Source organism: Beta vulgaris, chromosome 2 (assembly GCF_026745355.1).
Source record: "Beta vulgaris subsp. vulgaris cultivar EL10 chromosome 2, EL10.2, whole genome shotgun sequence".
NCBI classification, from domain to species: domain Eukaryota; kingdom Viridiplantae; phylum Streptophyta; class Magnoliopsida; order Caryophyllales; family Amaranthaceae; genus Beta; species Beta vulgaris.
In genome coordinates, this window is record NC_079203.1 from 53,848,123 (window position 1) to 53,871,855 (window position 23,733).

Consider the following 23,733-nt stretch of genomic DNA (forward strand, 5'->3'; position numbering starts at 1 on the left):
TTAAAAAAGATAGTATTCTTAATTTTTTATATCTTTTAATATCGGTGATCTATTATCTTGAAAGCAAACATCAAACCAAACCTCTACAAAGACAAATTATAAAATCTGATAAAAAAAGGAAGAATAAGCTTGACTATGTATATCTTTTTTTATCACAATAAAAAATGCAAGACATAAAACTTTAAGTACCTATCTATGAAGATAAGAGGAACAAACAACAATTATAAGCTACACCCTTGTCTTGTACTCCCTCCGTTTCCTAAAGATCTTCCCTCTTTCCGTTTAAGGGTGTTTCCAAAAGATCTTCCCACTTTTGCTTTATTCCTTATTTGGCAAAACAAATTTCCATATTTACCCTCTCATGTCACTATCATATGGTCCACCATTACATTATTAATTCAATTTTACTCCATTTCTCTCTCCTACTTTAACCCCTTTTTATTTGTTTATTTATCTTAACCCCTTTCTCTCTCCTACTTTACTCACAACATGCCCCACACAACTTGATTTTCCTTGGTATCTGTAGGAACAGTAAGTGGGAAGATCTTTAGGAAACGGAGGGAGTAACATTAAATAATGATGATATTGTACTATATATATCGAATTAATATGTTATAATATCATAATCACGTACCATATATCATCCACAAAAGTGCCTAAAGTGGTGGTGGCAAAAATGTTGCTCAGATCTAGTTCAATCAGGTCATATTCAAGTAATGAGTTATTCAAATTGGTCTGAGATTTATTAAGATCCATCATTTTTTTTTAATTAGGAAAGATAATTGGTTCATAGATCAACCTCAGCTAAACTAAACTACTAGCCTGCAGGGTATATCAGCTCAGAGGTTGGGTACAAGATTAAACAATCCAGAATTAAACATCCAACATATTATTGAGATGAAAATTCGAACCCTGGGCAATTGCTCTGGAATTTTCGAGATGGTACTCGACTAAACTACCACCTCTCCCTCAGTTCCATCATCAATTAACTTATTACATTTTTTAATAGAAAGATCAATCAACTTATTGTAATATTTCAATCAAAATTAAGCTACTAGCTTAACAACACGTGTAACTGCACAAGTTAGATCAAGTCAGTTCAGATCAGATTATGTAATACCTAGTTCCTTATTGAGTGTTCATTTGATTCACTTTCCTTTCGTGATTTCTCTTAGTGAGACTTTCCCCTCCACCACCTCCACCAACCATGTCTCACCTCCACGAGAAACCCTTAGGAACCACCATCCACATCAGCGCACTCGACGGCATAATCCACGTAAACTCCATCTTCACCTTAGCAGTTTTCTTAGGCCTTTCATGGAACCCAAATGATCCATCAAACACACTCATCACTGACCCATCTTGTTCTTCACTCAACACCTCCATTGCTGAAAACATAGTAGCTTTCCACGTCTACTCTTTCTCCTCTTTCCTCTTCTCTAGCCTCGTTGCTTTGGGCCTTAAACAGGCCTTCCGTATTCCGGCCCATTACGACTCTTATCGGGCTTTGATCCATACATCGGGCCTTCGTTTTGGCATGCTTGTCTCTGCTATTGGATCTGTTTCTGGGTGTGCTTTTCTGATGTTGGCTTTGGTTAATGTAGTTCAGATTAAGTTGGGTAGTTTGTCTTGTGGGAGTTCTCATGCTATTGCTGCTATTGTTCCTCTTGTTATTTTGGTTCCTTCTGCTCTTTTGATTTATATTGTTTTTGTTCTTTATGCTTTTACTCGTTAATTGTAATAATGATACTCTCATTTGTTTGAGTAACGCAGAACTTATTAGACCTTATTAGACCTTATGAGTATACGGGATTGGAACTGATCGATGTCGAGTTAAGACACCTTTCAGGTGAAGAGAACGCAACCTAATTGGATTTGATTGATTGTAACTTGAATTGTGTATTGTGTGTGAATATAATGCTTACTAAGTATGAAGCATATATTAGTGTTGTAAGAATTCTGTATATTTGGTATCTCAATTGCAACTTTTGAGACATCAAAAAACTGTTCAGGATTTTGGAATCCATTAGATTGATAATCATCTTTAACATGGCCTCTTTATGGTTAAGAATTTCGCATTTCGAAATAGATATTGGTTTGATTCTGTTTATTGAATTACTAAGCTGAAAGGATTTATGGATTCTATTGTAGTGTGTAAGTTTAAAGTTTGCATTCTAGCAATGTGCTCTTTTAGCATGAAATTGTTGTGTGTTGTTTACACTTTGGAAGTTGTATATAGCTCAGAATATGCAAATCATGGATTTCACCATAGCAAGTTGTAAATTCCCTCCATTTTGATAACTGGGCATTTATTAGGCTAGCTGCATTATCTTCACGTGAACTTGCTCAACTCAACATTTTGCAAAACCTACACCATAAACCCGGGTGTATCGTGTACCGAATATTATGTTTTTTTGCTCATTGCTCTTTTGAAGCTCTCCAAAATTGAGCAATGAGCAAATAAATTACCTTAGGATGTACTCCCTCTGTTTTTTTTATCATTCTCACTTTCCTGTGCGCGTCTTCTAATGCACGTTTTAAAACTTAAATATCTTTCATTATATATTAGTAAAAATTATAACGATTGAATATTAACAAAGTACTAATTGAGACGAATCAAACAAGACCCCACATGACTATGTTTTTTCTTATAAATTGAGAACATTTGGGAAGATTCTCTCTATGTATGAATAGTGTCAAGATTCCAAGTGAGAAAGATAAAAAAAAACAGAGGGAGTATGATACACCCAAGTGTATGGTATAAAATGCAAAGATTTTGGACCTGTTTAACTTCTAGCTTAATTAAGAGTGTATTTAGGGTATGTTTAATAGACGATAATAAGGGGAGGTAATGTTTAATAAGTGTCGGGCAACTACTTTACCCTTCCCATAAAATTACTGTTTTACAAAAAGCCAACAAGTTTGCTGCATACGCCTTTGCATTAGATTCCAACACCTCTTACAAAGACTCAGGCCTGTTCTTCCCAGTTTATTTTCAGTTCAATTCAGTTCAATTCAGTTCAGATCAATTCAGTTCAGTTCAGCTCCGGACAATACTTTTATTCTCACATATCACTATTCATTTCAGTTCAATTTAGTTCAGTTCAGTTCACTTCAATTCAGTTCAATTCAATTCAGTTCAGCTGTTTTATGCCGAAGAGAACAAACCCTCAGTAACTATTCTTATCAATTAGAACAAGTTTTCGCGAAAGTAAGTCAAGTTCAACACAAATAAGTTAAGCTCAATAATCCGCATCTGTTAGTGTCTTTGTTTTCTTTTGTTCTTTCTTGTGGGGACTGGGAGTCGGTAAGATCATCTACAATGTGGTGAATGCAGTAGTGAAAACCACTATGGTAGCATTAGCATTTGATTTACCTAATTAATCCTGTTAGTATGAGCCAGATCACCAATGAAATGATTTTTGGAGCCGAAAGTGCTTTCTTTCTATCCTAGATTACTTCCTGTACTCTTCTAATGCTTCCTCCACTAAATAATGGAGCACATTATTATAGTTCTCTTCGCATCAATCAATAGCTCCTCCTTCCTCTATATATAATTGCCCAAGTCCTAACAATGATCAACTAACACAAATACCTTCATCACAGTAAAAACTAAAGCAATGAAATCTTCAGTGAATCAAATTGTTCTGTTTCTGTTTGTTCTTGCTCTCTGCATTGCAGGATTTCATGGGGTAAATGCTCACGGTGAGTGTGGGAGAGCATCGCCAGAACGAGAGGCATACAAACTTGTTCCTTGTGCTGTGGCAGGACAGGATGTGAATGCCCCAGTTTCAGATGCTTGCTGTGCTAAGATTAAACAGTTAGGCCAGAACCCGAGCTGCCTCTGCGCAGTGATGCTCTCTAACACCGCCAAAAGTTCCGGAGTTAAGCCTGAGGTTGCTGTTACTATTCCTAAGCGATGCAACTTAGCTGATCGCCCTGTTGGGTACAAGTGTGGTGGTGAGTTTCAGCATTACATACATACATACATACATATATATATAATTGTTTTGCCATCTTTAATTGTTCATACTGATTTACTGATGTCTGACCTTTCTTTTATTTGGTATTGCAGCTTACACATTGCCTTGAAGAGTGAAGAACCCATCTCATCACATCACATGTAGTACTGAACTTCCTAAGAATAGTTGGATATGGCGATAGAAGCTTGCATTTGTGCTTAGCTTTTCTAATACAGACAGATGTATTAGAACTTGGATGATATGAATAAAGTATTGTTTTCAATTTTCAATTGGTGTTTCCTAACTGGGAAGTTGACTTAAAAAACTACCCAACATTAACATTGACTTTCGTGATTTGTGAACGTTAGTTTAGTTGGTAAAGTCTTGCGTGAACCACCCAAGACCTAAATTGAATCATCTACGACAGTATACACAGATAAACAAAAGATCCTGAAAATGATAAGTCAATTCTTACAAAACCATAAACATTGAGAGTAGAGTTGATGAAGTTAGCCCAACTCGATTGGGCTGCCCGAATTCACTTTTTACACCATTTTGGTACTTGCTCCACATGTTCTTTCAGCCTGATGTGTTGGGCCCCAATGGGCTGGATTCTTTGTGGCCGGCCCATGATCATCTAATATTACTTCTAACAAGCCTAGTTATTCCCCTTGAATCCTAATAAAGTGATACGAATAAACGTGGAACAACTAAAAATTGCATAGAAATGCACAAGGATATCTCTACCATGTGAACCAACATGAACATGGCCTTGTTCAACCAGCTAGCTGCTGGAGTAATTTTCTCTTCCCACAACAATATTCAAGTTCTCTTTTCCATCTTCAAGTAACATCCTTTCTTTTCTAATTCTGAAAGTAAAGGCGAAAATGACGCGACTTTTATATAATAAAGAAACGACAACCATTAATTAGACTAACAATATGGAGCTAGTTCACCCCTGCATTATATTGTCATACGGCCGTCTTGAAGATTTTGGGGTCCTGGTTCTAACATGAAAATTTGGCCCCTAAATTTATAAAAAATAAAGGTGGAAGGTTAGAGTTTTAAAGATAGAAAGTTGAATATCTAAAGATAAATAATTGACAAATTTATTAAGGGTGGGAAACAATGGTGATTTCTTCAAATATGAAGCAAAATTTTCAAATTAATATATTTTGAGGCCTTTATAATTTTAGGGGCCCTGTGCTGTTGGGCTCCTTGCACACCCTCATCTACCCCTGTGTTAATTGTCAGTCTGTCACTTCTCTATGAGGACATCATGGGAGTTACTACTCCTCGTTTTATTTCTTAGTTACTTTGGGGTTTATTTTCCCTTCTTTTGCATTAGCTTTACCTATATATGAAAAAACACAATCACGATATTTTAAACACCAGTTATTCATACAAAAGAAACACGCGCGAAGTAAACAAAATTAACATTATAGTAGTTTATTAATAACAACAACTATGTGTACAAAGAGAAGTTGATAGTCATATACTATAAGCATAAAAACTAAGCTATATAGTATTATGTCAGACAAAGCTTGATCCTAAGAAAATAAGTAAAGCTAAGTTATTATGCCTTCCAAGAAAACTGGGACCAAAAACTAACCCCAGTAACTTAATTCAGGCCTTAGCTATTCTAAGACTAGCTAGTTATTAAAAAGCTGTTTTTGGTATAGTTCAACTTATATGGTATATTCTCTTCTGCAACATTTCATAACTTGTGAAGATAGCTATCAAGCAGCAGTCCCCCCCATATCCCTGCAACAAAAATGGTATAAAGGGGACATTATTTTCGCATTAGTAAAAGTCAAAATGCTTGGTACTAATTGATATTAACTAGAAGAATAATAAATAATGCAACAGAATATTAAAAAAGTTGAGAAAATTTGAAAATATGCAGATTCGTAATATACTACTATCATCAGTCATCACATACAAGTCTACTGAACATCTGGTATATGAATGCTATAAAGATTCTAGACAAGTTGTTATATGCTTTCCTTCTTTTGCTAACGCATTGGATTGCATCACGAAAATAATGTACTTTCTCCGTTTAGAGTAAATGAAACATTTACCATTTTAGGCGGTTTAAAATTAATAAAATGTTACTATACTTAGTACTCACTTCTTTATCTCTCTCTTTATCACGAGTTTCACTTTTTCTTTCTCTCTATTTCTCTCTTCTCCTAAATCCTCGTGTTAAGGTTTTACGTTTAATTTAAAATAAAACGGAGGAAGTATGAAAAATAGGGGTTTTCGTTGTTTTTCTACAAAATAAAGTTTCTGAAAAGAATGGTAATTATGCTATTTGAAATATAGAAGTACAATTTTTTTTTGAAATACGATTAGTTTCATATTGATAAATTAATTATTACAATAATAAAAAGAAAAAATTGCATTTCGCGATCTCAAACGCAATATCCATTAGTAGCTCAGTAAGACAAGACGGTATTAGTTGTCGCGGTATAAAATAAATACAAAAGTACCTTGGTTTCCATAGGGGGTAGGCTACACCCGTTTAAGTCGCATCTTGGACTAATAATAAAGTGACCCTGAAAAATATTTTTTAACAGTTAAGTACATCAATGAACAAAACTCACAAAACCAAAGGCAGTAGTATGTGAAAAGACAATTCAAACCTTGCCACCAATTTCCTCTTGAAGCACTATTAGGGTCATCCTCCTGCTCATCTTTCTTGAACTGAAACAATATAAATTAAGATCTTTATAGTAAATATATATAGAGTATGGTGTAATATTATCCATTATGTAGCCTTAGAAAAGAGACATGTAGATCATATGAAATACTTCGTCATTTTCTATAAGTGACATATTTGTCACGTAAAACTGTCTTATATAAAAGAGAGAAGTGTTTCACTTAAAGAAAGAAACGCAGGAAGTATAACAAAGTAGAAGATGTAGTACTACACTCACATGAGATTCAGTGGAACGCGTAGTTGGAGAATAAACTTCTTGGCCACCATAGTAGATGGAAGAGGTAAAATAGCAAGGTTGATCGACTGTTTGTTGCTGATAATAAGAATTATTGCTATTTTCTCCTTTGCTTACAGGTGCGCCTGCAAGGTTGTAAGAGTTAAAACATGCAAATATTATTCAACCAATTATCTATAGTTTATTTGAATAATAACTTCATACTTGGAGAAAACGAATGTGTAATAAAAGTTTTAATCTTTTTATTAATTTTGCATGATGATAATAGTTTAATTTAGTATAAAGAGTAGTATTTCATCCTTTTCTTTTTAATCTACACAATTTTCTTTTTAGTTCGCTTCTTTTAATCGTATACATATTGCTTTTTCTATTTTTGGTAACATATCACATCAACTTTCTCCTTCTTTTCCCATGTCATTCACTTTTTAATAATTTAAACCACTCTTTTGTTTCTGTCTTTCACTTTTCAGTTTCCCTCTCCACCTTTTCAGTTTTTCTCTCATACTTTTATACTTTCTCCTTGGTTCTCCCCCAAAATGAAGTGAGTAAATTAAAATGAAACGGATGGAGTATATATTACGTACCAGGAACACCATGTCTGTAATTTCCCACTTGGTTTGTAGAGTCTCTTCCTCTCCCCTATATTAAAATTGATTGATATTTGATCATAATCAAATAAAATATCTTAAAAAAGGAAAGATATAAAATAAACTCGGGGAAAAACATAAATATGGAGGGAATAGAGCGAGCATACTTAATGGTGAGTAGTTAATAATTACTCTCTAAGGTTTTGATTAAATTAAAGAATCTAAAATTTAAAAAATATAAGTGAAAAGGTGGAATAAAACTTGGTTTATCTAGTGGATACTCCCTCTGTTTCAAAATATAAGTCGTTTAAGGTTTTTGCACACAGATTAAGAATTTAATTAATTTTAGTTAGATTTGCATGGGTAACAAAAATTGACATTAAATATTGTATTGATAATACAAAATAACCTATAAGATCATCTTGATAATATAAAGTTGCATTTAATCTTACATTGGTATTGTAGAATGCCTTATATTTTGAAACAAATTCTTTTAGCTAAAATGCCTTATAATTTGAAACAGAGGGAGTAGTACTTTACCACTACTAATCGAATTTAATGTATTGTGAAATTCAACTAACCGTAATAAAATATCTTTAATGATCTATTAAAAGCGGGAAACTTACATTTTTAATATTTCCTCTGTTACGTTTTAAATGCAACAAAGAGTAATATTTGTGAGATATAAAATATTCTTTTGTTGCATTTAAAACGAAATGAAGGAAGTATAAGTTTTCCAAAAGGTCCACGCGTTGTCTAAAGAAATTTAGTCAACTATATTATACTTAGCTGGACATCTTCAACTATAACTATTTATCTTAAGAGTCTTAATTTGCTGGATAAAAAGAAGCTTTAGGAATATGCGTGTATTATTCTAGGGATAGGGTTGTTAAGTAAATAATTAACTAGATAATGTATGAAAAAGTACCTAATAAGAGTTAGTCTCACATAAATTAAGAATATATTTTTAGAAAAGAAGCAAACATTTTATAGAATCGAATACGCCAAAATTGATAGATAAGCTGTTATACATCTATCCTTTTCTTGAATCTCCTAAAACATGTTATGAAGTGACTAATCTTTTGACAACATGAAATATCGACCATTAAAAAGATTATCGTTGCGGGGTCATTGTCAATTCATGTGGTCTAGGAGAACAGGCATCTAAGTAAGAATCCATCTTTTGTACTTGGTTTCGGATGTCAATGAGAACTTCTTAAGAGAGACATTTTAAGAGTACTTTTTCCATCCTAAAGATGATATTCTGTTGAAGCTATGATGTATAGCGCATACTATATATAAGAGTCCATATTAATTAAATAAGAGATAGTTTCACTTTATAACGCAAAGAGACTATTTCCCTTATTATCAAATGGTTTTAAAGTGGAACCTCATTTGTCTTGTGAAGTTGGCTCCTCACATGTAAGGAGGAGTGTGGAAGTTGTAAAGTTCACTCTCTTTTCGTGTAATGGGTGCGGCCCAGGTCCATATTTAACATACTCCTTTCGTTTTTTTAGTTGATATATTGTAAAATGACAAATTTATTAGAAAATACATATAAGGGAGGTTGAAAAAACTATTATTTGACAGGTAGATGACAAACAAAAGAGTAAAATAAATCAGAATGATATAGGTAAAAAAAGAAGGTAAAATAATGGAAGGACTATAGTAAAAGAACAAAAATCATAGCAACTAAATTGAGACACTTATATAGCATATCTTTAGTAACTAAAAAGAGACAAATGTAGAAAGAAATGTTTTTATGAGAGTAATTTTTCAATGTTTCAGTGTAAATTACATAAAACTTGCTTAAAATGACAAATAAGATATTTAGGACGCAAAATCAAAACAATAACCTAGCCGTCCCTGCTCTCTCTTTTCTCTCTAAAAACCTAGCCTCCTTTACCCTTCTTCAACAGTTTAGGGGATGCTATGGATGTTTTCATCCATGGTAAGCCCCTTTTCCCTTTTTATTTTCAGTTTTTAGTTCCTTTTCTTGTTTTGTTGAATAAATTAATATCTATTTATGAGATCTCTTCAAACCTTGTTATAGGTTTTAAGTCTATGTTATGAAGATCTCCTTCTCTCCTGTTTATTTTTAAGTATGAGAAATTGTTCTCATTGGCTGAAGTTCGAGACTCAACATAAAGGTATTGGAATCTCGGATGCGGTTAACATGGCTCGATCAAGAATGTTTTTCCAAAACTATATCAGAATGATAGACTTTCTCATCGATAACTGCTTGATTCAGCTTAATACAAGGAGATTGCACTGTATTGTTCGATATAATTTATTATAGTTTTTTCGAAGACAAGTTTGATTTAACCCTGTTTAATTATATTTTGTTTTTCTTTAAAATCTATTATAGATGCTGTTTAACCTTCGATCAATGAAATTTCTATTTAAAAAAAAAAACAAAAAAAGATATCTAAAACGCTATATCATTAATTGATGGTGCAACGTGGGCTATTTAATCATAAATAGGGTTACCAATAATACATACACGAGGTTACTGATAAAAATTAACAAGGTTGTAATAAGATTACAAATATAACGTTAATTATGAAAATTCACCACTATTAGACGCATGACATCAACATGAAAGACATACTGATTATTTTAAGTAGTTCCTTAATCTTTACCACCGAAACTAGAAAGGAGAAAAAGATTAGGTTAAAGGGGAAAGAAAAAAAAAAACTCAATTTTCATATGGAAGATAACAGTTTGAAGATAAACTTTCAAAAAAGGTCGGCAACTTTTTGATGTAGCGCAATAAAAGTAACAAAACTTAAAGCTCTAAATCAAGCAAATTTTGGACACTATACATTAGTTACTAGTTCACGTCTCTTAGCACCTTAGGCAAAGGTGCCAAAAAGAGGCATCATTGAAGATATGAACAAGCCCCTTTGAAATTGCACCAAAAGACAAAATTTACAAGAAATACCAACAAAATATTGTGAGATCATAAAGACATGCAAATAAGTCAAAAGAATAGTTAAAACAAGATAGTAGAAAATTGTAAAAGAATAAGGCAAATAAAAATAACAGAAGCCAATATTAAGCAGAATTGTTGCATTGAGAAACAGAAATTCGCAAATTATGGAAGCCAACTGAATGTGAATGAAATTATTGCTGGTGTAATTCACTATATGCATGCTTTCATTGTTTGAAACTGTTAATAACTTTGCATAAGAGCATGAATTAATAACCCTTTTCTAACGAACATATATACCTGAAATTTATGTGTTACTAATAATATACAATTCCTATTACAAGGCTGCATTAAACAACGATGTGAAAGACGAGGTTTTATTAAATGTTTGATCTACTTAAAGATCGTGGTTATACTAACATTATATTTTTTTCAATTTGATATATAATTGTTAGTTTTTAATCTTTATTATAGATGTTGTATGACTTTAAATAAACTAATGATCTTTCACGTTAAAAAAATGCAATCCCTGTGTCAAGACAAATAAATGACATGTTGTCATATATACTCTCTCTTTTCCCCACACAATCAAATAAGACATTAAGCAAGAAAAATGTGTGTTTCAAGACTCAAACCCATGATCTCTTATTTGATATGCTGAAACACTAACCAACTACGCTACAATACTCATGTTGGTATTTGCGAGGGAAAAAAATCTTTTAAAGACAAGATACTATGTTCATTTTTGAAGACTTCAAATGCACATTGATAAATAATCCGGGGAGTATCGTCCGGGACAAGAACTAATTTTAATCCCAAATCCCTAGCTCCTTGTGTCAGCATATCTAGCATTGTCTCTCATGCGCAATTTCTTCCTTTGCACCACTCTCGCATACGATTGTCACTTCACAGGACCACAACACACACAAAAATTACCTTGCTGGTATAGACTAAAGAGGGAGTGACGGAATCAACTAGCACAATACATAGTCCTAGGAGCTGACCCCTCGGGTGCGGATCACGAGTATAGCCGTCGATCCCCTGTGGTGGATGGGCGGGGCGGCGGGGGAGGGGGGCTTGGTGCTGACCGGTAATGAGAATCGATCCCTTTTATACTAAGCTATCAAATATAGCATGCTCGTGAATATCACGCCTAAGCTTACAAAAGATATCTAACAAACAACTTTTTTAACTGTAACATTATTGTTGTTTGTGATACATCATCTGTAGTTGAAATCTAAATAGAAGGAGATAAAATGAACAAATTAAAGTTCTAATGTTTGATTCATAATATCCACATGAAATTTAAAGTTCTTAGTAGTGATTCTAAAAATATTTGACATTTTTGGTAAGATTCCTAGGCAGTGTTTAACTTTAAAAAAAGAATAGAATAAGGTCTTTGAGAAACACAAATCATCATTTTGCTTAACTCAACTCTTTTTCGATGCATACACGAAATATGTTAAGTAAAATTCTTTTAAAACCCTAAAACGACGATTAGTCGTGTTAGAAAATAGAGGAAGCAGAACCAACTCAAGACGATATAAATCAACCAGGGTAATTTTTTTAACCTTTCTAATACCAACTTCTTAATTCCATTGTTTATTTCATTAGGAGTGATTAGTGAAGACTAGGTTAAACTCAAATAATAGGTCAACCTATGACATCCATAGGAAATTCACATATAAATAGTGTGAAAACCAATAAATGGAAGACTTCAGTAGGAATGAGTCTTAGTGGGTATGATTACACATTTGCACAAAAACCTTTAAGCGAGATTCTCTCCATTTCTTATATCAAAAGTCACGATTGCATAAAGAGGGGAAAAAAAAAGAGTTTTTTACGGAATTTATTGTTTCCTAATTCAGGTGTCACACTCTAGAAATGGAAGAAAATAAATGAAAATGATCTTAATTTCCTAAATTTTCAGGCATTTATATAACTTAAAAAAAAAAAAAAGCATGCACAAAAAGGTAAAATCAAACAAAATTGTAACTTGGGTTCAAGAACATCAATATGTTTTTCTTCATGCCGGAGAGCCACAAAGACAATTGATATAGACCGAATTTGATCCCAGTTATTTGACGCTACTTCTGAAGACTTTAACCAACTAAACTAGTTGACATCAGCTAACGACATCCTAACAACATCAATATGTACTTTATAAATGCTTCAATATAAAAAGATACAATAAAAACAAAGATGAAGATAAAGAGAAGTGGGTACCATTGATGTAGGACCAAACACAGAGCCAAATATGCTGGAGGAAGAAGATGAAGGCTTAGGACCAAAAAGGTCAGCAATGGTGGAACTAGAAGTAGCACCAGCAGAATTATTATTATTATAATTATCATTAATAAAAGAAGAAGAAGATGATGAAGAAGAAGAGGAGGTGACTTTTTTGGATGAATTCTTCGACATAATTTATGTGATGTTTAATTAAAGATTTGATGAAGAAATCTTAACTATAAAAACTACTATCACCGACAAGAATTTGCTATAATAAGTAGATGAAACAGGGGGAAGAAGAATGTAGACAGAAGATAGAAGAAGAAGAAGTTGAAATGGGTGAGAATTAAGGGAAGTTTAATGGAAGAGAAAGATCGAACACGTGAAGCTTGCAGATGAGAGGGGAAGAAAACTGTAACGGCCTCCTTCCTATTTATAAGCCAACCGAAATTGATTTATTTCCCTATTTGCCCCATTTATCATATATCTCCCATGTGCCCTCATTTAATATTTTGTAGACTCATATGCAATCCCCAAAAAGAATTTGTATAGAAGGTTGTTTTTTAAGGATGGGAATCGGGCGGGGCGTATGCGGATATACCTTCCCTCGTATATAGTTTAGGGATGAATAATATAATCGGGTGTATGAGGTTGAAAAAAATAAGGATGTTAGTTTCTGGCTGGTGTAAAGAAAGGAAAGTAGTTCTCTAGTTTCTGTAATCGTAAAAATGGTTGGATGTCGGATAATGCGATGCTATTATTTGCTGTGTCATAAGATTCTCTTTCTGTTTTTGGCTTTTCTACGAGTTAAGTTAAATAATACTAGGAAAAATGGTTGGCTAATAGTATGATTTACGGATTTTCAGAATGATTAGTCACCTAAAACATGTTATTTTCCTATAAATATAAAACAAGGGTTGTATTTTCTTATGAGATTATATTGGTATATATTAAGGTTTTATGATTGAACCTTTGAGAGAATTATGGTTAATTCCCCTCAATACAATTATGCTAATGTATGTAGTGAAATATGAGTGCACATTTTTTTGAGAAGGAAGCAAAATAAAAAGAGAAAAAGGATATATTAATAAGAAAACTAAATATTTAACATTATTGTAGGAAGAATATTTATTTTAATTAATTGTTATGTTTAAAAGTTAGGTCTTAATTTTTACAGTAGGTGTATAGGTTAGAAAAGTCGATTTAGGTTAAAAATAGCTAAAATGAACACAGCCTTAGTGTATTTAGACCATTTAATTGAAACAATTTCTCAAGTAGATATGCTGACTAATAAACATTTGATTTTTTTTTATGCAGACTATAACAAACATTTGGTAAGACCAAATTTTAATTAATTTAACTTTTGATGTTCTTTATGTGACTGAGTTCTCAAGTAGATATGCTAACTATAAACATTTGTTAGGAAATCGGTGTTGTAGTTTGATTAATGCGGAACAGAAAATCAATGAAATAATGAAGGTGAGAAAACTATAAAGATGAACAAACAAATAACACAAGGATTTAAGTGGTTCAGTCAAATTTGACCTACATCCACAGGTGGGGGATTAGAGCTTCTTCACTATAATGGAGAAAATCAGACAGAATAATACAATATCGAAAAAACGCGTTCAGCGAACTAAACCGCACACCGCCTGATTGGGTCGGGCGAAATCCGCCCGATCGGGCCCGGGACGAAACAACTTCGTCAGTTTTCCGTAAAACAGTCATAACTTTCTCATCGAAATTGGGCATATGACCTATCGTTGGAAAGCTCTTTGAACAAGCTATCACCTCCAATTTGAATCACATCAAAATAATTTATAGATTGAGAGATATGTGCATTCAAAGTTAGCCTTATGCCATTTACAAGATTTCAAGTCATTAACAACATTTAATTTTTTTGATGCGGACTAAACATTTGGTAAGACCAAATACTAATTAATTTAAATTTTGATGTTATTTATGTGACTGATTTGATTAGATATATTTGGTCAAATCATCTTACATACAAGTTTAAGACATACAAATTTCGCAAAAGACATTATTTGAGGGAGGATCAATAGAGCGGCGTGTTTGATTGATGTCCATTAACATACATGGACAACAAAATAGAGAAGAAGGTACGAGTAAAGAAGATGTATAAGACATCTAAAATCTAAATTGCTTGGTTTAGTCAACATAAGCCTATTGTACCCCACCGGTAAGAAGTAACATAATTTTCTTATTAGCTTTGATGAAGGGACAAAGAAGAGAATCACAATAATGGAGTACACGTTGAGTTTGTCTTATAAAGGTGCATTCTGTTCAACTTAAAAAATTAAGTTTCAGGTCCAATAAGTTCAGATAAGTTCAGATAAGTTCAGATAAGTTGCAATAAGGTCTAATAAGTGCAATAAGTTCCAATAAGGTCTAATAAGGTCCAATAAGTTCCAATCAGGTGCAATAAGTTCCAATCAGGTCTAATAAGGTCCAATAAGTTCCAATCAGGTCCAAATAGTCAATGTTTAATAAACATTTGTATTATTGTCCACTATTTTGTTACTCATAATTTCATATCACTATTAGCGGATTATATTATTATTAAAATTTTAATTAAAGTACCACAATGATTATATAGTATTATACTTGTATTAGTGTCTATTATTTTATTATTTATTTGTATATATCTATTATTTTATTTTTTATTTGTATTATGTCTATTATTTTATTATTCATATTACTATTAGCTGATTATGTTATTATTAGAATTTTTTATTAAAGTACCACAATGTATAGTATTATACTTGTATTATTGTCTATTATTTGATTATTCATATTGCTATTGAATAATATTATAATCATGGTCAAATAATTAAGGTTAACAATAATAATAATAATAATAATAATAATAATAATAATAATTAAGGTTAACAATAATAATAATGGTTATTAATTTTTTGATTTTCTACTAGTGTTTTATAAAATTAAAACAACACTATTAGATATATTAGTGATGAAAGTTATGTATAGGCAAATATATAAATAGTAATTTTTTTGTTAAATTAATTATCATAAGAGATAATTAATAATCATTATTTTTTAAAGGACGAATTATAATAATTATTATTCCATAAAAAATTTTGAGGGGTAGTATTTACGTTAGTGGTAATATTTATGTTATTCATGGTCAATGTTTTTGTCTAATAAGGTCAAATAAGTTTCAATCAGGTTCAATAAGGTCTAATAAGTTTCAATCAGGTCCAATAAGGTCTAATAAGTTTCAATCAGGGTCAATAAGTTCCAATAAGGTCAAATAAGGTCAATCAGGTTCAATCAGGTCCAATAAGTTCCAATCAGGTTCAATCAGGTTCAATAAGTTGAATCAGGTCCAATCAGGTCTAATCAGGTTTAATAAGTTCCAATAAGTTCAGTTCAGGTTCAATAAGTTCAGTTCAGATAAGTTCCAATAAGTTCAGGTCCAATAAGTTGAATAGAACGCACCCTAAGAGACCGCCAATTTTTAAATTAAAATTAAGTAATAATAAGCTTAATATTTAAAACAAAATTAGCCCAATAGTAACTAAGTTAATTTCTTTCGGTAACTAATTTAATCCATTTAATAACTAGGTCTATTTATACATTAAAATTAAACCGTTTCTTTTAATAATTTTTGCAAAGAGTTTTAGTGAATGCTACATGAAAGTTTATAGAGGAGAGAATAATAAATAGCCTAAAATGCTTTCTATTTATATAAGATATCAGAATCCTAAACATTCTTAAAAAGAACTCCAAATTTAATCCACAAGAATATCCGTTATGAAAGTTAACAAACTAATAATTTCTTATCAGAGTTTCATGAGCGTAAAATTTTAGTATTCAGTTAAACAAATTATTAAAAGAGATGGTCTAATTTTAATATAAAAGTAGACTTATTTACTAAATGGATTAAAATAGTCATTGAAAGAAATTAAACTAGTCACTTTTGAGCTAATTTTCTTTTTAATATTGGGCTTATCATTGCCTAATTTTAATTTAAAAGTAGGCGGTCTCTTACAAGACAAACTCAGTTAAATTCTCAACTCTCGCGATCTCGATTTTTGGTTGATTTGAACTTTGAAGACGCATATAACAACTTATTACTTATATCAATAATTATATAATTGTAATCCAAACCATTATACTTGAATGGTGGTGATTCAAAGTGATAATTGTAGCAAAAATAATAGAATTTTTTCCATGAATAATGTCAAAGGGAGTATTAATTCCTCCTATGTGCTGAACTTAAAATCATTTCCATGAATACCGTCCACGTAGGACAGCATGCGCGAAATTTTATTTACGGCAAAGCAAACCGCTACTTAGAATAGCAGTTAACTTTAAGTTAAGCCGCTACTCAAGGTAGCGGTTTACGAGGTAAATCCCTTACTCAGAGTAGCTATTAATTACAAAAACGAACCAACATAAGAGAAAGAATACAAAGCGTGCCACACAAGTTTAGTACGTCTCGCGCACAAGCCTTGCGTGGAGCGCAACAAGCTTGCGCCCAGCACAAGCCTACTGCCCGCCGCGCAAGGCTTTTGCGCGGGACGCACCAAGCTTGTGTGGCACGCTTTGTATTCTTTCTCTTGTGTTGATTCATTCTTGTAATAAACCGCTAGTACTCCGTAGCGGTTTACATGCGTGTCTTATAACTTGTGTTAAGGACACAATATAACCACTATTTGAAGTAGCGGTCAACTTCGAGGTAACGTTATTGGTATTAACCGCTACTTCGAGTAGCAGTTTTATCAAAAAAATCAAAATTCTGACGTGTTATCCTACGTGGACGGTATCCATGGAATTAATTTAAAGTTCATTGCATAGGAGAAATTAATTTGAAGTTCAGCGCATAGAAGAAATTAATACTCCTTTTAACATTATTTATAGAAAAAATTCAAAATAATATGAAGGAGTTAAAGGAGCTATTTCTCTTGATATTTCTAATATTATTATTGAAAGAGACAACTTAGCTGTCATTAATTCTATGAAGAATTGTTGGCGTATTTCATGGGAAATTTCTAACATTGTGAAAGATGCTGGTGTGGCTACAAGGTGGTTTCAGGATTGTCGTTTCCGTCATTGCTTTCGTGAAGCAAACAAGGTTGTTGACTTCATGGCTAGGAAGACGCATGCCCACCCCTCCGTACTATACTGGTCCCCCCGTACTATTTGGATTTTCCCCTTATCATCCGAAAGGATGTTTTAAGCTGGTCTCAAATTAGGGGATTAGCCTAAATTTGTTCTCCTTATTGAAAAAAATAAATACTTAGCGGTGAACTAGGTCACACTTCATTAGTACATGTGGGTTGATGGTGTTTAGCCAAGTGGACATATTACCCAAGTCCAAAATCTGGTTTGTCCATGTGTCTAGTGAAGAACAATGAACATGTTCTAAGATATATATCTCTGACTGTGTTATGGTCCCTCCTCAATATAATGTCCTCATTTAGTGATGTTCGAGACAAGGAAAGAGAAAAAGAAAAGAGAGGCGAAGCAGCAGGATTGTATACATTGATGAAGACGCAGACCCATAAATGTTTTGGATAAGGTTAGTTACCCCCACTTGTCAATTTTGTTTATTCGGACATCTTAATTCTTAGGCATATATACACCCAAAATATAAAACATTAAACAGTTGACTAGAAAATATATTCCTATGTTTCTCTTGGCTCAACTTAATGCCCTTAGGAATTGAAGCTTATGTCCTTCACATACAATGCAAGATATTTATGGTCTTCTCATTATTGCCCTTTTGTACTTTTAACCATTTTTAATGGAGAATACAGGATTATGGAACGAGAATAAAGAGAACATATACTATTTTTTAGTATGAATTTTCGAATTTCAGTTTCTCCGATTTTTATTAATTTACTCATAAGTGTTTTTTTATTTACAATCTTTACAACTTTTTTCTTTTATTCTTTTTGTTTTTTTCATTTTACTTTATGCGATTTCTTTTGCTTTTGCTTTTGCTTTCCTTTTTGTTTGCACTTTGATATTTTCTTTTCTTTTACTTTTGTCGTCAGTTGGGTTCAGAATGTTGTGAGACAATTTAATACATATCTGGTGTAGGCGTGTTATAGAACATTGAGAGGACCTTTCCTTAGTAATACGAAATGACTAAGAAGGACGCACCTTTGGTGTACCAACTATAGTTCCCATGGTAAACGCTAGCTAGCCAAGTGCGGAGCGGATTTGACTATTTTTATATAGTGAGGTTTGCACATAAGTTTTGGTGGTTTAGAGTATTGGAAGGTTTGAAGGATATTTATTGGACGTTAATTTTGAAAGATTATTTAGCTAAGGATCATAGAGGATGATAGCTGAGTTCAATGGATTTTTTTATTTTGGGTTGCATGGAGATAATTTATGGATGATGGTTTTTTGGAATGATGAAGGAAAGAGAAAAGTAACTCTTAATCTAAAGTATGTCCTTCTTCATTTTTTGTTAATCAAGGTCACTTGATTGATTTAAATTTCATCATTGAATTCGGAGCATGAATGATGGAAGACCAATAAAAATAAAATGATATTTATGAAAATAAAAAAGCTATAATAAATAAAGTCCTAAAGTGACATAGACTTGATGTGAAAGGACAAAATTGGCTTAAGGTAAGGACTCTCTGACTCAACCTAGAAATATTTGCAATTATTCTTTAATAAGTTAAAGTTAATTAGTTATAAAAAGTTAACAAGTTCTCCCTGGTATTATTAGTGTTATATGTCAGTGTTAAAATACGATCAAAGTTAATGAACTTTGATCTTGAAAAAATAAAGGCGTAAATTAATAAAAAAAAAACCAAAAGAATTGAAATTCAAATAATTAAGTTAGAGGGTTTTGTTTCATTATTGTGTCCAATTGCATGGGCTTCAGAACTTTTCATGCATTTCTATCCTATACTTGGTTGTATGCACATTGAGGTGACCACACAAAAACACCCTATGAGCGAGGGCTCATGATGCATATTAGATTATTTAATTTAGGTCTTGTGACTTGTCTTACACAAAACAATCAAACCACAATTAGTTTGGATTTACAATTAAACCCTAAAATGAACCTCGTTAAGTCCAAAAATAATCTATAATACATTTTTCTTTTTGTAAAAAGAAACATATTACAATTTATTTCCACTTATTATATCACATAAACCTTAATATCCTTACAACCAACCACCGCCACAAGGATATAGAAGGTTCCTTCGTATTCTAGGAAACCGAACGAGTTATTTATTGAATTAATTGCTTAATAAATTTTTAACATTATAGCATAATGTTATACGATTTATTATTTGATGAAATAATTAATTAAACATGTTAGATTGAGTCACTCATACAATTATAGTGTTTGCTCCAATTGATGCTAAGTAGGGTTATATGTCTATTGATGAATAGGTCATGTTCTTTTTTTTGTTTGTTTGTAATTTACTAACTCAAGCAAGCTCATCCCTCGTGAGGTTAGGGGTACGAAGGGGATTCCAACCCATAAGAAAATTTCCAGAGACTAAAAACCGAGGATTTATACCCAAAAGTATAAATCCACACAAACACCCCAAATATGGGATTAATGAGACTCGAACTCTAGACGATAAGGATAGGAGGTGGCCGGGAGCTCGAACCATTGAACTCCCACATGATTCTCATAGGTCATGTTCCATTGTAGCCTTTGTAGGCGAACGCTTACATATTCGATTCCGTCACGACTCGGGCCATTTATAAGTTCCATTCGAATGAGCGAGTGCATTGGTGACATTGCACATATAAATCTATTTAATACATTATCCTCTTCAAAATTTAATGGTTGGCAAATGATACAAGAGCTATTTAATTATGTCTATATGCATGATCAAATTAACTCATGATTATAATCGTTTAATGATGGTACTTGGTGGATGGACCAGCAACCTCAATCCAACATATCCAACTCAGATGATTGAGACTTGAAAGAGATAAGTGAAGAAGCCATAGACGAAAAGGAACAAGCTCAAAATTAATTAATGGAACTAAAAATATTGACGAAGTATATTTAATGTGATATGTTCTCTTATCCTATAATGATGTTGCCTCATTTGATTACGCAATTAACATGTAAAGCTAAGCTAAGCAAAGAGAGACTAGTCTTAAAGAGGATAAGCTGAGTAGTGGACACAATTCTTTTTCTTTGTTTTATGTTATTTTGGAGCTTCTTTGCCTTCGTTTGTTATATTGTGATTTATGATTCATTTAGGAAATACATAATATTTTGAGGTAAAATTTTGGTTCACGTGCCAACAATAGAGTGGCAGCATATATATACAGGTGGCAACAAGCGATTGGATTGAATTAAGATGGAATTAATTGTTAAACCCCTCTCAAATTTAACCTCCCGTCAAGTATTGTGCGCAACTTAATTGTTAATCCCCTCTCCGAGCAAATTGATCCTTATGTGAAATTTTCCCTAAATACATATATAGGGTAATTTTCATGTACGCAGTGACAGATGTATGTGTAAGTGACTGGGGGTAAGTGACCCCACTTGGCAAAATAAAAAAGCATGAAGAGGTTTTGTAGTCTACCGTTTACAAAACAGCAACATGGTATCAAGTATATACGTTTGTGGGATTTCGTTAATCTTTTTTGTATTTTATTATTTATTTATTTAAGGATGACCCCACTACATATGATTTTGGATCCGCCACTGCATGTATGCCCCCCTCGGTATAATGCATCCTATTTTTATGATGCGACTCATATACAAGCTTAGCTTGGCTCACTTGGTAGAAATCCGACCTCATGACCTTAAGGTCAAGTGTTTGAATCTCATATGCCATAAGTGAGGGACATGCACTTGGAGGAGCATTTCCCTTACAACTCCCCCTCCTTCCAATTACCTGGACCTCTGAGTTGGACTCTGTGCGAGGGCGGCCCATAAGTTATTCATCTTACCTAAACAAAATTATATAGCAAAATTATTTTCTAGAGTAACTGTAATTGCACCAAAAGATGTTTTTTCTTGTCATTTACTACAAAAGTATATTTGAATAAATGAGAAAATATTCGAGTACATAAAAAGAAAAAGGGAAACCAATTATAGAGTGTCAAAATAAAAGTTAACTCTTTTATTGACTTTTTTTCCTATCAACAAAGGAATTGGTAATTGAAAAATATTCGATGACAAAAAATGGGATTTATATAAAATATATAATGGTAAAGCACATTGACTATTGTTGATGTCCTTTTCATCTGCTACCCAAAATAAAAAGAAAGTTGACCAAGTGTATAATTTATCATATTCATTTTCTATTTAGGTGGCCAAAGTTAAAAACTTTAACGGAATAATTTGGTAGAAAAAATAAATGGGAGAGCTTAAATGAGCTTTGGGGCTCGTTCGAGTTCAAGTATATGGACATGCATGCAAAGCATCTCGAATAGAATTTGAGCAAAATAGAGCACAATCGGTATATTTTAATCTTATACTCCTTTCGTTTCTAATTAATCAATAATTTTATTTGTTTACATGAATTTTGATGTATACTTTTGATCATTAATTTCCATAGTCTTGTATGAATTTTTTTTAATAAGACAAATCTAACAAGATTCGCACATTTTATGATGCATCTAAGAAGATCCACGGTCATTTTACGCATTTTGTTTTTCTACTTCCATAGATCATGCAAGGACATGGTTATAGAGATACGATTCTATAATCTAGATACAACCGAGAGAAGTTGGAATTGCGGCTGATTTACACTTCTATCTTTTATTCTAATTCTTATCAAATCCAATAGTTTAGCTTAGCTTGATATTTGGGAATCTTCAGTTTTTGCTTTTACAATATATGACAAGACCATAATTTTAATCTTTATAAGAAGGATTAGATAAACATTAACTTTTACAAGATAAGGTTCTAAATTGTCATGAAATAAAAGCAATAACAGGCATAAGCTTTATGTTTTATGTTCATTGTTTTGCCTAATTGGGCAATGCCACCTTTAACTGTTACAAAGAGATAAAGTTGAAAGTTGATACGATCTATACAGTTAAGACTTAAGAAGAAGCTAAAGGGTAATAAGTTGGTTGCCGAATCACATCAAATGTACGTGTAGATTGCTTAATGGATTTAAATCACAAATATTATTGGTGGTATATGCATATACTCTAATTAGTACCATAATTCAAGAATTTTCTTGATTGATACGTTAATGTTCCAAAGTTCCCTTTTGATAAGGTAAGATAAGAAGATTGATGCTAACAATAATTCTCCTTTCTACTGAGATTAATTTGTCAATAATCTAAGAATCATAGAGGTGATGTGGGATTAATAAGTACTGTATTAAACCATTCCAAAGTGCAATACTCATACGTGTGGTATTACACATGTAATTGCTGGCATGTACACGACTTGTCGATCAAGGATCCTTGGGTCCAATGGTACGACTTCCTATTTCCTACATGGGAGACCAAGGTTTGAATCTTGGTGGAAGCAAATTTCAATATTGTTGGGTGGGAGGTTGGGGCTTGTTGGACCTCTGGGTGAGTGGTCGTGTGTGAGGGCAACCCAGAGGTAATTCATCTTACCATGGGTCCCCGAAAGCAGGTCCAAAAAAAATGTACACGACTCGTCGGTATATAATAAGTACGTGTAATCGACATGTACATACTCCATCCGCTCTTTACTGATGTTTCTAGTTTGACTTTTCACATTTGTCGATTCACATCTTTAACTCTAAGTATCTTGTGGCTACAAATTTGTAAAAATTATATAAAAAAAAATCATATTATCAAAATACTAATTGAGATGAATTAAAGAAGATCTAGCATGATTATATTTTTTTTCTTATATATCGAAAAAAGATTAGAGATTCTTGGTTATTTCAAAACTAGAAACATCAATGAGGAACGGAAGGAGTATTATATTTGACATGTGTGATGTACATGCAAACCAAATAAACGTGATAGCCATAATAACACGATAAATTTTGCTTTAGGCTATATCATTACAAAACCTTTCTTGTTTAATTTCATTGCTTGTTCAAATTTCCATGAAGTTTATTGTTTGATTGTCATTTCTT

At 32.5% G+C, this 23,733-nt stretch overlaps 3 protein-coding genes across 4 annotated transcripts; 2 read left to right on the forward strand and 1 right to left on the reverse strand.

Moving 5' to 3' along the window:
• Positions 1-870: 870 nt before the first annotated feature.
• On the reverse strand, positions 871-13,183 carry LOC104904969 (hypothetical protein). 2 transcript variants are annotated; one of them, XM_048639567.2, is made up of 6 exons: positions 12,665-13,183; positions 7,504-7,558; positions 6,902-7,044; positions 6,608-6,668; positions 6,455-6,520; positions 871-4,989 (listed from the first exon to the last, which is right to left on the reverse strand). In XM_048639567.2, the coding sequence occupies exons 1-5, from the start codon at positions 12,857-12,859 to the stop codon at positions 6,504-6,506; spliced, it is 471 nt and encodes a 156-aa protein (XP_048495524.1). In that variant the 5' UTR covers positions 12,860-13,183; the 3' UTR covers positions 871-4,989; positions 6,455-6,503. The 2 variants fall into 2 exon arrangements, with proteins under 2 accessions (XP_048495524.1, XP_010691710.2); XM_010693408.4 differs by lacking the exon at positions 871-4,989 and adding an exon at positions 5,387-5,726 and having other exon boundaries at positions 12,665-13,179.
• Positions 1,208-1,805, forward strand: LOC104904987 (hypothetical protein). The gene has a single exon (XM_010693431.4). The coding sequence runs from the start codon at positions 1,208-1,210 to the stop codon at positions 1,733-1,735; it is 528 nt and encodes a 175-aa protein (XP_010691733.1). The 3' UTR covers positions 1,736-1,805.
• LOC104904979 (hypothetical protein) lies at positions 3,621-4,252 on the forward strand. Its single transcript, XM_010693420.3, has 2 exons — positions 3,621-3,960; positions 4,076-4,252. Exons 1-2 carry the CDS (start codon positions 3,621-3,623, stop codon positions 4,090-4,092), a joined length of 357 nt encoding a protein of 118 aa, XP_010691722.1. The 3' UTR covers positions 4,093-4,252.
• Positions 13,184-23,733: the final 10,550 nt, after the last annotated feature.